This window comes from Mesoplodon bidens (assembly GCF_964165515.1).
Source record: "Mesoplodon bidens genome assembly, chromosome: 13".
Taxonomy (NCBI): Eukaryota; Metazoa; Chordata; class Mammalia; order Artiodactyla; family Ziphiidae; genus Mesoplodon; species Mesoplodon bidens.
Genome location: NC_138169.1, coordinates 18,716,159 through 18,732,037, shown reverse-complemented (window position 1 = coordinate 18,732,037; position 15,879 = coordinate 18,716,159). Strand labels below are relative to the sequence as shown.

Here is a 15,879-nt window from a genome sequence, read left to right as displayed (position 1 = left end):
GCTGGGCTGCCTACCGAGGTCAGCAACGCCACCTGCCAGCTGGGCAGCCGCCACTCGCAGTGTAGCTGCGGCGCAAGGATGCTCAGGATCATCATCTCCATGGCGTCCGCCATCTGCAGGGAGCAAGCAAACATCATGAGGCCAGGATGCTGCCCGGGCCGGGGATGGCTGGCCCCTCACCAAGTCCACGACCCCAAGCAAGTGTGTACAAAAATCCCTCTTCTACCTTCTGCTGAGTGCCCTATCATACATCAAAACACACTGAAAGTTGGGACTTCCCTGGAGGTCCAGTGGTTAAGACTCCACCCTCCCAATGCAGGGGGCACGGGTGTGACCGGGGCGGGGAAGTAAGATCCTGGATGCCGATCCGGCATGCCGCTGCAGAGCGGTCAAAAATACAATAGATAAATTAAATTTAAAAAACACACTGAAAGCTCCAGTAGTTAAAACAGTGTGGTGCCATGCAGGAATTGACAACTAGACATTCAACATTCTTTGTGTGTGTGTGTTCTCCTGTGTTTGAAAAAACTTAGGGGCACTCCCCGAATGAAGTGGTAAAATATCATATTTCGAAAATCAGAAGAACATTTTTATAGAGGTAGAGAGACAATGACCTTTTTCTCTTATAGCTCAATTAAAAACTAGTTTCTCTTTGGTCATTGTTCATGTAGAATTGTCAGTATAGTTAATGAGTGACCTTTTAACATTATTAAAACATACTAGGAAGCCCTGGTAATTAAATATAGTGGTTCCTTTACTGGATTAAACAGACAGAGCAATGGCACCGAAATGAGAGTCAAGAAGCAAACCCATGTAGCCGTGGGAATGTGGTGGATGATAAAGGCGGCTCTGCAAATTCGTGGGAAAAATGATGTGGGGAAATTGATGACTGTTTGGAAAACTACGTAGTTAAATCTCAGTCTTGCGCTAGTCACAAAAATCAATTTCAATTGTATTAACGGTCTAGATGCATTATTTGCTTTAGGTAGATTAAGGGAGTTTGATGAGGGATCATGAGCCCCTTAAAACGAAGGCACATTTTGATCTGTGCATGTTTTTCTAAGGTGAGCCTCACAGATGACATCAGAATCTTATAGAAGCCCTGAGCCTCAAAGGGTTGAGAACCACTTAATTAACCAGAAGCTTCAACTTCTCCTTGAGGGCAATTGTCAACCACACCTAACCTCCGCAGCCCCCAACCCCCAGACCTTCATTATCACCCAGGGTCACTCAACCCAAACTCTGCTGATTCAAGCAAAGGCTCTTTGTGGAAGGAGCTGTGTCCTTCCGTGTAGATCATGGAAAGCCAGTTGAGCAGCACAGGTGTTCCTTGGAAACTGAAGGTGAGGTCACTGTCTCCAGGGATACTTGCCCAAGCCAAGCCGGTGAGAACAGAGAGCTTCCATTGAAATTTTCCAAAACCAATGGCTTCCACCGCATCTTCCACCATGAAAGTATCTGGGAAGGAGAAGGGGGAGGTGGAGGAAGGAGTCAGTGCATCTTGCAGTTGTCCTAGTGTGTGGGGCCTGGGTGGGGGCGGGGGGGTCCCTGGCCAAGCTCTTTAAAGGCAGTGCATGCTGCTTCTAGAACTTATCCTAGAAAAACCTTCCAGCAAGCATGAAGGTATATCTTGCTGCAAAGTCCAATGCAACATTGTTTCTACAAAAGGAAAAATTGGACAACCCAGAATGTCTATCAACAGAAAATTGGTTAAATTATTTTATATATTATATTTAAATGTTTATATATCTACATTATGAAATCCAACCCATCTGTTTAAAAATGGGCAGATATAGAAAGATGCATACAGTATATTGTTAATTTTAAGAAAACAAAGCAAGATGGACCACGGAAAGCAAGATTAAGTGGCCACAGACTGTCGACAGGGTTATCTGTCAGCGTTCACTTTTTTATACATTTTGATCATGTCTGAATGCTTTCTAAATAAACACATATTATTTGTACTCAGAAAAAAATAAGGATATAATTTAGAAGCTCATAAGTGTTTTGAGAAAGACGAAAAGACTAAATACAATGTGGTGTGCTGGATTGGTTCCTGTAACAGCACTGCTGGGAAAACTGGCGAAATCTGAATGAAGTCTGGAGTTTCCTGGATAGTATTGCACCGGTGTTAATTTCCTAGTTTTGACAAGTGTGCCATGGTTAAGTAAGATGTTAACTTTAGGGGAAGCTGCATGAAGAGTATATGAAAAAATAACAAACAGACAAAAAAGATTTTGAGAAAGAAAAAAAGAGTATACGAGAACTCTCTGTGCTATCTTTGCAACTTTTCTGTAAATTTAAAATAATCCAGGGACTTCCCTGACAGTCCAGTGGTTAAGACTCTGCGCTCCCAATGCAGGGGGCACAGGTTCAATCCCTGGTCGGGGAACTAAGGTCCCGCATTCTGCACAGCAAGGCCAAAAAAAAAAAAAAAGCCCAAAATAAAAAGTTAACTAAAAAATAAAAATACTAAAGGAGCATGCTGGGCGGCCTTCCTGTGGGGCCTCTGAGGATCTCATCAGCCTCTGCTGGGAGTTGTCATCTTATTAGAATTTCAATCATGGGCCCCTTATAGCAATCATAATTTTCTTTAGAAGTAGGAGCTGGTGTTTATCACACCAGCAGGGTCTGGTTTCCTTCAGTAAAAATACTGAGGAGAAAGCAGAGTGAGTCCTATAACATCATCAATAATAAGAACAGTAATAGCAATAATATAATGGTGTATTTATTGAGGGCTCCCTGTGGGTCAGGCACTGCCGTCACAACTATACTAGTTAAGGCTCAGTCTTAGCCCCATTTTACAGAGGAGGACATGAACTTGCCCACTGTTAACGTAGCTGGCACAGTGAAGATCTGGGAATTGAGCCCAGATCAGCCTGAGCCTGAAGCCACTGCTTGTAATCTCTGCCTCTCCTTCCTCCCCAGTCACTGCCTCCTTAGATCTGCCAACAACAGGCCTTGGGCTCAAGCCATTAATCCTCTCTCCTGTTGGGAATCTCTTTCAGGAATGCATAGAATGTTTTCATCCATCAGCATCATCAGGTGGTGAGGGGAGACCAGGTCCCCTAGCACGGCTTCAAGTCTCTTGTTTGACCATCTGTATTCAGAAAGAGCACAGGGTCATGGGTAGGAATGTGGGCTCTGAGGCCAGACTTTCTGGGTGTAAATCCAGCTTGGCTAAGTTCTAGCCGTGTGACCCTGGGCAAGATACTTAACCTTCTGTACTTCCGTGTCCTCTCCTGGAAAATGGGAAACATAATCGTAATACTTCCAGTTGGAACTGTTATGAAGATGAAATGGGTAATATGTGTAAAGTGCTTGGAACAGTGCCTGGCACAGAGTAAATCCTCAGCCTGTGTCTGCTGCTCTAATCACTACTGTCATCTTCACAATCACCATTGCCACCATCATCATTACATTATCATCAGCACCATCATCATCTCTAGCATCATCATCATCATCATCATCATCACGATCTCATCATCACCATCATCACCACCACCACCTCCACCACCCTCATCATCACCATCACCATCTCATCATCATCATCATCTCATCATCTCTATCACCATCATCATCATCATCATCATCATCATCATCATCATCATTGTGGCTGCCATCCTCAGCCAAGTGTCAGTCAATGTTGTTCACTGTCAGGGATTATGATATAACCTTGCCTGCTGAAGAAAGCCATGTAGGTCCAGCCCCACACTTCCAGTGTCACCCCTGGCCTCCAGGCCCTCCTACCTGCCCCTTCACAAGATCCCTCTGAGCATACCACCTGGAGAGGCAACCCTGGTGCCTCAGAGCCCCTGACTGTAGCCTGGGCCGATGTCCCAACTGCAGGGTCCCCTCACCGTCGGTGGGATTGGCAAACTCCTTAGGCACAGCTGCCCCATCATCCAGCTCGACAGCCTCTAGGCCTGCACGGACCCCTTCAATCTGGACCTCATGCTCTCCCGAAGCCGTGTCGTCCTCTGACCTTGCACTCTCGCCTGTGCGACGGAATTTCACCACCCTAGAGGACAGAGCAAATCTGGTCATGATGGCTAGAACTCCTCCTCAATGGCCTTGCAGTATAGCTGTTGTGTCCAAGACAGGTGACAAGCTTTCTCTTATGGTCTAGAGAGTTGAATGGGTGGAGGAGAGGTGGGGGTGGGCATTTCTGTTGAGTTGGACTGTGGGGAGGGTGACAACTTTAAGGGCTGCCTAGTACAGTTGGACAGGTTGGGCACTGCACAACTCCAGGGGGAGCCCTGTTCACATGGTAAGTTATGTGAATGAGGATATCCTTGCACTAGACCTAAAAACTGGTCGGAAGTACACGTGTTTCAGAATTTACGTTCCTCTATCTATATCTAATGGAAGTAACAATTTGGTCACCTAAGGGTTACACTATGCCCACCAAAAGTTGCCCACACAGTGTTTTTTTTTTTAATTTAAAGTGGATGCCAATGTTTTAAAATTAGGAGAATTCACATAAAAATCCAGATTCCCATCTCTTTCAAAAGTAGAGGGCTTCCCTGGTGGTGCAGTGGTTGAGAGTCTGCCTGCTGGTGCGGGGGACACAGGTTCGGGCCCTGGTCTGGGGGGATCCCACGTGCCGCGGAGCAACTGGGCCTGTGAGCCACGGCTGCTGGGCCTGCGTGTCTGGAGCCTGTGCTCCGCAGCAGGAGAGGCCGCGATGGTGAGGGGCCCGCGCGCCGCGATGAAGAGTGGCCCCCGCTTGCCACAACTGGAGAGGGCCCTCACACAGAAACGAAGACCCAACACAGCAAAAGTAAATAAATGAATTAATAAACTCCTATCCCCAACAACAACAACAAAAAAGTAGAATATCTGGCCGTCTGGGGCACACATTCTAATAAGGGACCAACGTGGCCTGACCAGGGCAGTGTATCCCCTGTAGATGGGACACACGATGCACAGGTGACCACAGTCTCGTCCTCCCCAAATAACCTCCAGCCCTGACAGTCTCCTGCCACTTATCTTTTTTTTTTTTTTTTTTGCGGTACGCAGGCCTCTCACTGTTGTGGCCTCTCCCGTTGTGGAGCACAGGCTCTGGATGCACAGGCTCAGCAGCCATGGCTCACGGGCCCAGCCGCTCCGCGGCATGTGGGATCTTCCCAGACCAGGGCACGAACCCGTGTCCCCTGCATCGGCAGGCGGACTCTCAACCACTGCGCCACCAGGGAAGCCCATCCTGCCACTTATCTTTACACTTGCTCTGTGTTCCACTCGGCACTTTGTCCCCTTTGTCTGGCCCTGTAGGCATCTGAGTTTGAGACCCCATGGACTCCACTCTCAACACAATACATTCCTTCACACTGTGCTACTTCTTGTTACTCTGGGAAACGCCTTGACTTCTCTGAGCAGCAACTTCTTAATCTGGGCTCAGAGGCAAAAATACATGTCTCCTCCAACTTCCTCACCCCCAAACACAAAACACCTGCTCTCTGCCAGCCCTGTGGTGGGTTTCAGGGTGACGGCAGTAACAGGAGAGATGAGTCCCTACCCTCCCAGGAGAGAGTCATATGGAATGAGTAATGCCCATTTCCCCCAGAGCTTTGAAACAAGGCGTCTGCGATGACATGGGCGTGAAGGGCGGAGGGCTGAGGAGGGCAAATCTGGGCCACGTTTTTAAAAGGTAAAAATGGAGAAATTTCTAAGTAAAAAATATTGCTATCAACATCATCATCAATTAATTATTGCATTATTCCATACATTTCACCAAGAATAACTGGTACTCTGGCATAGAAAGGGTAAATCTTCAGATTCCAGAAGGCTGGGGAACATTCCCTGCTTGTGAATTTGGAGAAAAGACAGATGAAATCACGGCAATTTTGTAAATACCCGAAACTCCATTTGATGGCAAGGCTGGGCTTGGAAAGCTCCAGCTGTCAATCTCATCTTGGGTTGGAAATATGCAGGAGGGCGTAGAGCACAGGGTTTGCAGGCGGATCGGCTGGGATTGAAGCTTGGAGCAAACACTCCATCCCATCCACCACCACCACTGCACTCTCCACCACGCCCACCACCGTCTAGCAGCATCTGTGCCTCGTTCTAGGTGTTGCTTTCCATGCACTCGTTCTGCACGACAGCTCTATGAGGTTGGTGTTATTATCACCATTTTACAGACAAGAAAACTGAGGCCCCAGAAGTCACAGGACTTACCCCTGGTCACAGAGCTAAAAAGGCATGGAGCCAGGGTTCACCCCCAGGTCTGTCTGATCAAAACCTTGTGTTTCTGGCCAAAGACAGGATACCATTCAAACTCTTCCATTACTCCCCATTTACTCCATTCCCCCCATCCAAAATCTTTTTTTTTTTAATTCTTATTTATTTATTTATTTATTTTACAACTTTATTGGAGTATAATTGCTTCACAATGGTGTATTAGTTTCTGCTTTATAACAAAGTGAATCAGTTATACATATACATCTGTTCCCATATCCCTTCCCTCTTGCGTCTCCCTCCCTCCCACCCTCCCTATCCCACCCCCCCAGGCGGTCAGAAAGCACCGAGCTGATCTCCCTGTGTTAGGCTGCTTCCCACTAGCTATCTACCTTACGTTTGGTAGTGTATATATGTCCATGCCTCTCTCTCACTTTGTCACAGCTTACCCTTCCCCCTCCCCATATCCTCAAGTCCATCTTTTATTTTGAAATATTTAAAGAATATAAGATTGAATAGATAACAATGAGAGAAATGTCTTTGATTCTGCTGTCCAGCTTAAAGACTAGACACTACTAGTAGGTTGAACCATATGAAATTGTCAACACTTGACTATAATTCAGTTGAAGCCACCATGTCTCTTTTCCAGTCTCCATCTCTCACATTTTCATCATTAATACTCTTCCTTGATCAGTGCTCTTCACAGGCATCGTTATTTGACTTCACCCTCACAATAACCCTGAGAGGTGGTGACCATTACCATCCCCACAGCATAAGATATATCTATAGTCACTCTGAGCCTCAGTTTACCTTGCTATAAATTAGGTGTAATAGTTTTGTCATAGGTCAAATTCCTTAGAAGCAGAGCCTAAAATGGGATTCTCTTTTTTTCAACTGTGGTAAAATACACATAACATTAAATTCAACATTGTAACCCTGTTTAAGTGTAGAGTTCTGTGGCATTAAATACATTTACAATATTGTGCAACCATCACCACTGTCCATTTCCAGAACTTTTTCATCTTCCCAAACTGAAACTCTGTACCCACTAAACACTGACTTCCAATCCCCTTTCCCCACCAGCCCCTGGCAAGCTCCATTCTACTTTTTGCCTCTTTGAATCTGACTACTCTAGGGACCCCACATAAGTGGAATCATACAGTAGTTGTCTTTTCGTGATTGGCTTATTTCACTTAGCATAACACCTTCAAGGTTCATTCATGTTGTTACATGTGTCAGAATTTCCATCATTTTTAAAGGCTGGATAATGTTCCATTGTATGAAATGGGATCCACAGGGAGCTCTGGAGTGTGAATTGTGCCATGGAGATTGTCCCACTTAGAGGTCTGGGGGCTGGGCTCGAATCAGTCAATCACTGGTCATGCCACCCCAGGGATGGAAGGCATAACTTCCCAGGTATCCCCAGGTGAAGTGACTCCCCTCAGTCAAGGGAAACCCTCCAGAGGTGACTGCAGCTGTGAGCTGTGAGCGCCCATGACTGGCAGCAGCTGGGGGATGATCAATCTGGTAAAGGGAATCTGGGACAGGCACCAAGGGTATCTGCTACAAATAATAGCCCTCCAACCATACAGCTATTTATTGAGCACTTACTAAATGCTAAGAGCTATGCCTTTTACATTACCTCTTGTTAGTTACCCTGATGATCAACCTATGAATTAGTTAATGTTATTATCCCCATTGTACAGATGAAAAAACAAATGCTCAGAGAGGTTAAGACACTTGCCTGAGGTCACACAGCTTGAAAGAACTGAGGCTTCAGCCTGGATGTCTTTGGTGTTAGAGCCCTGGGTCCTAATCACTAAGCACCAGCGCCTCTCTCGAGCATTCACCTGTGTCTGGGGAATGAATGTGAAGCCCGAACTCAGCTGCCCTGTGTGGGTGGGCTTGCCAGAGAGTGGATAACGATGTGACCTGGAGCAGGAATTGAAAGGCACAGCTCGATTCCAGCCTGGCTGACAGCTAGCTCTTCAGGTTGTCACATTTGTGCAGGGGTTCTTGAGCTGGATGGAGCCTCAAAATCCCTGTGGGGTTGGTCACAACACAGAAGTCGGGGCCCCACTCCAAGAGGGTCTGACTCAGAAAGTCTCGGTTGGAGACTGAGATTTTGCATTTCCAGCACGTTCCCAGATGGTGCTGCTCTGGCTGATGCAACGACTGAATTAGCGCATTAGAGGCAGGCAAACAATTCTGCCCACCCCACTTTCCCCACCCCTAGTGCTGAGGGGCGGAGGCTCCTACTCTGTTGGCTGAGCTGGGTGCCTGCAGCTTACCCTCCTCACCCGAGAGGCCCAGAACCCCTGTGGCACAGGACTCAGACAAACATCCCTGCAGTCCAGAGCTGGGGCTTCCTTTGCAGCTGGAAGGCAGGTGTCACCTGGGAGCAAAGGCCAGGAGACAGACTGCCTTAGGCTTAGATATCTGGCATGAAGTTGGAATCTGGGGCTTCATTTAAGCAACACTTTTACAGCAAGAGCACCATTTTATTCACAGTATGTATTGTGTTGGCCAAAAAGTTCATTCGGGCTTTTCGTAAAATATGGAAAAACCCGAACGAAGTTTTTGGCCACCCCAAAATTTATTTGGGGGTAGCTTTGAGGGATGCAGATGGGGATTATGGGGGATGCTCTGAAGCCAGTGCCTACAAACTGAGTCTCAAATCTCCCAAGCCATACTGATGTGTAGCACTTGCCAATATCTGTGGGGTAAATACTCCCACTGTGACCAATTTTAAGCTCTCAATGGTTAAATAACAGGCTCTGGGATGTTCTGAACATTTAACAATCTGCTCACTAGAGCTTCTGTGAGCAGCCTCCAGCATAACTACTGTAAAAAGTCCTCAAATCACTGTCACAAGCTACAACACAGATGAACCTTGAAACACGATGCTGAGTGAAAGAAGCCAGACACAGAGAGTCACACATGTATGATTCCATTTATGTGAAGCAACTTCATAGAGACAGAAAGCAGATCAGTGGTTGCCAGGGGCTGGGGAAAGAGGGGTGGGGAGTGACTGCCTAATGGGTACAGAATTTCCTTTTGGGGTGATGAAAATGTTCTGGAATTAGATAGAGGTGAAGGTTGTACAACACTGTGAATGTACGTCCATGTTCACAGCAGCACTATTCACGATAGCCCAAAGGTGAAAACAACCCAGGTGTCCATCAGTGGATGGGTGGACAAGCGAAATACAGTCTATACATAAAATGGAATATTATGCAGTTTCAAAAAGGAAGGGAAAGGGGAATTCCCTGGTGGTCCAGTGGTTAGGTCTCCGTGCTTTCACTGTCAAGGGCCCGGGTTCAATCCCTTGTGAGGGAACTGAGATCCCACAAGCTGCACAGCCAAAAAACAAAGAAAAAACAGAAACAAAAAAGGAAGGAAATTCTGACACGTGCTATAATATGGATGAACCTTGAAGACGTTATGCTAAGTGAAATATGCCAGTCCCCAAAAGACAAATACTGCATGATTCCACTTACATAAGATACTTAGAGTAGTCAAATTCAGAGACAGAAAGTAGAATGGTGGTTATCAGGGGCTGGGAGAGGAAGGAATGGGGACTTAGTGTTTAATAGGTACAGAGTTTCAGTTTGGGAAGATGAAAACTTTCCGGAGATGGATGGTAGTGATGGTTGCACAACAATGCGAAGCACTTAATGCCACAAAACTGTACTCTTAAAAATGGTTAAAATGGTAAATTTTATCTTATGTGTATTTTGCCATTCCCCCTCCCCCCAAAAGCCCCAAACCCTCAAGCCTTAGCACTGCCGTGGATATTATTACTTCTTAGTGAAATAAGTCTGACAGAGAAAGACAAATACTGTATGTTATCACTTATATGTGGAATCTAAAAGATGAAACAAACGAGTGAATGTAACAAAAAAGAAATAGACCTATGGATATAGAGAACAAACAAGTGGTTACCAGTGGGGAGAGGGAAGGGGGTAGGGACAAGACAGGGGTATGGGATTGAGATATAAACTACTATGTATAAAATAGATAAGCAACAGGATATATTATACAGCACAGGGAATACAGCCAATATTTTATAATAATATAAATGGAGTCTAATCTTTAAAAGTTGTGAATCACTATGTTGTACACCTGAAACCAACATAATATTGTAAATCAACTATACCTCAATAAAAAATTTTATGTATATATCCACACGTATTTTGTAATTTTTATATATAAATAATTACATATGTATATAGTTATAAATTTATATATATCTATACATTATTTTATACATTTATAGATCAATATATAATGTTTCTAAATATATTTGTAAATATAAATAAATATGTATTTAAATATAATACATGTGGATGTACATATTACTACATAGATATTCCTGCACATTGTGAGAAAAGCTGCAAATAAAACGAACGTGATGCAGTGAGAGGCTAGCAGGGGAGGGGATGACATTTCAACTCTGCAAGCCACCAAGGTGTGGTGCGAAGTGGGTTCCAGGGAGGGAACAACAAAGGAGTAGGACACCCTGTCCCCAGGAAGCAACCTCCCAAATCAAAAACATAAACAGTCCCCCAAGGTATTTGTAGAAGATAGAAATGTAGAGAATTCTTAAGCGCCGTAAGGAAATGAACATTTATGTGCGTTATCAATGCCTTTTCAGGGGTGAGGGGAAGGCCCATGGCTCGCCCTTGACTCTGCAGGTAACGTCACAGAAGGAGATGGCTATGTGGCCTGACTCTCCCTCTCATCACATCCTCTCCTCCAGGACCGTCCAAGGCTCTGTGCTTCCTTCTGTGACTAATAGCGACCACTGCAACCTTTTGGGAAGGTAATCTGTCTGTGTTATCTTTCAACTTTTTCAGTGCTTTGAGCTCCCACCCAGAATGCATTCTGCTGGCAGTTCATTGTGGGGACAGGCACAGTAGGCAACGATTTACCCTACAAATAATGGCAGATATGGATTGTTAGCTTGCGTGTGTCAAGTCTAGTGTTTGCACTGTGCATCGATTATCTTATTTATTCCCACTTTCATTGTCTCCTTTTTACAGATGAGGACACTCAAGCACAGAGGGGCGGGGAGCTTGCCCAAGGTCACATAGTAAGTGTCTAGGCTTTGGTAAAGCCATCAGACTTCAGCGTCCCTGCTCCCAGCCACTCTGCTGTATTCTCTTCCGGTGCTAGCGCACTCTTTGCAGCTTTGCTGTGGTGATACCAAACCGGAAACAACCTTCAGGAAAGGAGTAATTAGACAGATGATGGCACATCCACTAAAGAAAATGTTAAAAAAGTTTTATTTATATTGATCTGTACCACATCAGCCGAGGGTGGAAACAATTTAAGTGGTCATCAGTGGACGAATGGAGAAACGAAGTGTGGTCTATCCATACAAGGGAATATTATTCAGTTTTAAAAAGGATGGAAATTCTGACCCGTGCTACAACATGGATGTACTTTGAAGACATAGTGCTAAGTGAAATAAGGCCAACACGAAAGGACAATGATTGTACGAGTCCACCCATCTGAGAGGGCCTAGAATAGCAAATTCACAGAGAGAGAAAGTACAACAGTGGTCACCAGGTGATGGGGGTGGTGCGGAGGGGAATGGGGAGTTAGTGTTTAACGGGTACAGAGTTTCAGCTGCGAAAGATAAGAAAATTCTGGAGATAGATGGCGGGAAAGGTAACACAACATTATGAATGTAATTCATACCGCTAACTGTACAATTTAAATTATTGAAATGGTAAATTTTATTGTGTATATTTTAACGCAATAAACACACACACAATAAACACACACACACGTTGGTTGCAAGAACCAACAGGAAAAGATTGCTGGGGCTCATTTTTTTTTTTTTGGCTGCACCAGGCAGCTTGCGGGATCTTAGTTCCTCAGCCGGATATCAAACCTGGGCTTCCGGCACTGAGAGTGCTGAGTCCTAATCACTGGACCACCAAGGAATTCCCGCTGGGGCTCCTTATTAAATGTGCTAGACTATGGTCCCGCGATCTAGGTCCTCGGTACTAAGACTTAAGTGTGGTCTCGAACCAGAGGCCCCAGCCTCCCCTAGGGACGTGGTAGAAATGCTGAGTCTCGGGCCCTGACCCAGATCTACTGAATCAGCATCTGCATTTTAACCAGGTCCCTAGTGAATTTGTGTGCATGTTCAAGTGGGCTCAAGAATATTTTTGCTTCTACAGTCGAACATTCTGGAAGGATACTTAAGCCTAAGACTGGTTGCTTCTGGGAAGGAGGATTGGATGGGAATGGGGAGTTTTAAGGAAAAGAAAAATTTTTTTTTAACTTTTCATTTTGGATCCCGCTGCAACATGTAAATTTTTTAACCTGCACATCTATTAGTGAAATAATCAATATAAATCACAATAGCGACTATTCACAGAGCTCTTGTTGGTCTTGTAACATCAGCTAAGCATGTTACAGACTCGTTCGGCTGTGAAATGGGATGAGGACAGGCTTGCAGGACCGCGGTGAAGATGAACTGAGATTGATGAACAGGAAACTGAGGGGCATGGTGTCAATATTGTCTTTCCTCCAACCCAGCTTGGTTCAAGTCACCTTTCTGCCTTGAGCGTGGAGTACACTGACCTTTGTGAAATTCGACTTTGAGAAAATGGCTTAGCTCCCTGGAGTTTTAAACCGGGATGTGTTCACATTCCTTCTCTGGCAATTCACTAGAAGCCAGGGCCCTTTATTTATTAGAACTTGTTTTAAGACGATGTAAAGAGAGACCTCTGACATTAAATTATACTCAGAAAGCCAGACTACATTTTGAATCGGTTGGGTTCCTGAAAGCAGTTATCAGCTACATGAGCCGATTTCCCAAGGGAAAAAAAAAAGTAATATGACAGAAAAAGAAAATAGCAGTGGCATATGTTAAATATATGAGGGCTTCGAAACAAGCTGGCTAATTTCTTGGCATTTGTTGTGTATATATAGCATATAATTTACCAAAATAGCAGGGAACATTTGTTTTACATAATTTTGCTGTTGAAAGAAGATAAGAGCTTGAGGAAATAGCTGTCAACCCAAAGATCTCTCTTGTACCATCATGTAATTCACCTCCGTACCTTAAATTAGGGTCTGAGACTTGATTAGGGTAAAGACTGATTTCTTTTCATCTCAGCTTCTGGATATTTATCCCCTGAGTTCGTGAATCTATCAGACTGAAAAGGAAGCTTGTACCTGTGTGTGACTATTACAGGGTAGCATTTAATGTCTGAAGAGAGGGAGATTGTCATAGAAAGAAGAGCCCAACTCTGCAAACAGACTGATTTGGGTGTGAATCCCCTGCCCACCCCATTCAGTAGCTATGAGGTTAGGTTAGGTTACTTTACTTCTCTGGGTCTCAGTTTCCCGCTGGTAGAAGGGAAATGGTAATTCCTATCTCACGGGGTTGCCATGGAGACTAAAGGAGTTGAACATCTCAAAGAGCCTGGCTCCATCATCCTTCAGTATTCTAATAAGTTTATTGAGTACTGACTATGTGCTGAAGGCTGGGATACAATAGGAGATAAAATACACCTGCCCTCCTGAAGTAGATGCCCTAGCTGGGAAGACGGTTACTGTACTAGTAAACAAGAAATCGTTATACATTTGCAAATGAATGAATCTTGAGAGGGAAACAGACAGGGTGCCAAGATAGAGAATGATTGGAGGGAAGAGTAGTCAGGATAGACTTCCCTGAGGTCTGAGGACAGGGAGAGTCCCACACAGACAGGGGAGGAGGAGAGAGAACAGCCAGTGCAAAGACCCAGAGGTAGGACCAAGGAGTAGAGGTCAGAGAAACAGGCTGAATTATAGAGAGCTCTGGAGACCACAGGGAGGATTTTTCATGTTATCCTAAGACCAATGGGATGCCATTGAAAGGTTTCAAGTAGGGGTGACACAGTGGAAGATGATCAGAGTTGATTTAGGGAAGATCATTCAGGCACATTTTTCTACAAGAGGAGGAATAGATTGGGGAGACTGTTTTAAAATATAAGTTAAAACAATTTTTTTTGTGTCACACTTTTATTTATTTATTTATTTATTGGCCCCGCAGCATGTGGGATCTTAGTTCCCTGACCAGTGATCGAACCCGTGCCCCATGAATTGGAGCGCACAGTCTTAACCACTGCACTGCCAGGGAAGTCCCTAAAATACAGGTTTTATTATTATTTAGGTGCGGCAAGGCAAACAGATCAGGAGACAACTGCCTTTGAAAAGACTAGACTCTGTTATACTCACAGATTCCAAGAAGAGGGGGTACACCACACCTGGGAAGCCAAATGGGAAAGCACCAGGGTCAATAACAAGGCAAGAGTGAGGGGAAAATGTGGGCAAGTCTTTACTGTGGTTTCCATAGGAAGGAAAAGGTGACGCAGGGTCACCAGGCTGAGGATTGGCTAGCCTGAGTAACTTCTCCAGGCTCTGAGCGTAGGGACTGTCTCCAGTTGTCTGGTATTTGGCTCTGGAGTGATTAGGGCAGGTGGATTAATGGCTCTGGATTGCTTGGTTTGCACTCGAAAAGTACACTGGCAGGTGAGTTATTTACTAATTAACCCTGGGAGGGGAGTGCCCTAAGATGTCCAAACATCAGAACATAGAAAATAAAAAAGCATGATTAACACACAAAGATGGGGAGAGAAAGCAGGGAGACCGTGTGGTCAGCTGAGTGAGAAGTGATGGTGGCTTGGACCAGGGGGTACAGCAGGGTGGGTGGGCAGTGGGGTGCTGGAGCTTTTATTATTCACCTCCCCACCCTGACCCCCCACTCTTCCAATCAGTGGAGGAAAACAGTCACACAGGGAGGCCCATCTGCAAAGCTAACCAGCAAAGGGCCGAGTTATAACAAGTGTCCTCAGGTTTGGGGAACTCAGTCAACAAAACTGACGACCAGCACCCCTGAGCTCCGTCCCAGGTACTCAGCTACATCACACTGGGACTTCTTTGGAATCTGAAACCTACTGACAAATGGGGTTAGATGCTGTGGACCTGGAGCAGAGAAACTGCCAGGGTCACTGACAAATGGACTTGCTTTGCCTCCTTCAGTATAAGACCTGGGGACTCGCTGATCTGATTTGGTTAGAGTCTTCTCAGGGGCTGAACCTCTGTCTTCCAATATTTGCACTTCTGGCATGTGACAGAAGGTGCTTGTTCAAGTTGGACCCTGAGGATAGAGCTTGAACTGCTGGATATAAAGAGGGAAACAGATTTCAACAAAATATAAGGAGGCTTCTCAGGTAGAGAAGTCCAGAGATGAAAAAGGCTGCTTTAGATGGTAGTGGGCTCCCCTTCATGAAAGGTCTAGGAAAGGCAGGTGTCCACGTGTATGGTCTCAGGAGTAATGATGTTTAATATGTAGCCCTCAGCATGCCAAGGGCAAGCCTAAATGCTATATATACTTATATACAGTAAATATATAGATAGCATATATATTTTTTTGAGTTTTTGTGGCATTATATTTAGTCATCTTGGCTGGTTTAATCACATTGTTGTTGTTTATTTTTTGGCTGCCACCGCATGGCATGTGGGACCTCAGTTCCCCGACCAGGGATCGAACACACTCCACCTCCACTGGAAGCATGGAGTCATAACCACTGGACCGACAGGGAAATCCCTAGCATATGTATGTCTTATATAATCTCTTCAGCAACCCTAGGAGGGAGGTGTTATTAATATCCCCAGTCTATAGACAAGTAAACTGAG

The 15,879-nt window shown here is 45.0% G+C and overlaps 1 protein-coding gene across 6 annotated transcripts in view; it reads right to left on the bottom strand.

Annotated features, from left to right (window-relative positions):
- SVOP (SV2 related protein) overlaps positions 1-15,879 on the bottom strand; it is an 85,009-nt gene that overhangs the window by 58,849 nt on the left and 10,281 nt on the right. For all 6 annotated transcript variants that reach the window (XR_014017284.1, XR_014017285.1, XM_081251992.1 and 3 more), the window contains exons 2-4: positions 3,861-4,021; positions 1,373-1,458; positions 15-113 (exon numbers count right to left, since the gene is read on the bottom strand). Coding sequence is in view for 4 of the 6 variants with exons in the window: in XM_081251992.1 (XP_081108118.1) it covers positions 15-113; positions 1,373-1,458; positions 3,861-4,021 (346 nt within the window). In the remaining 2 variants the exon portion in view is untranslated. The remainder of the gene's footprint in view (positions 1-14; positions 114-1,372; positions 1,459-3,860; positions 4,022-15,879) is intronic.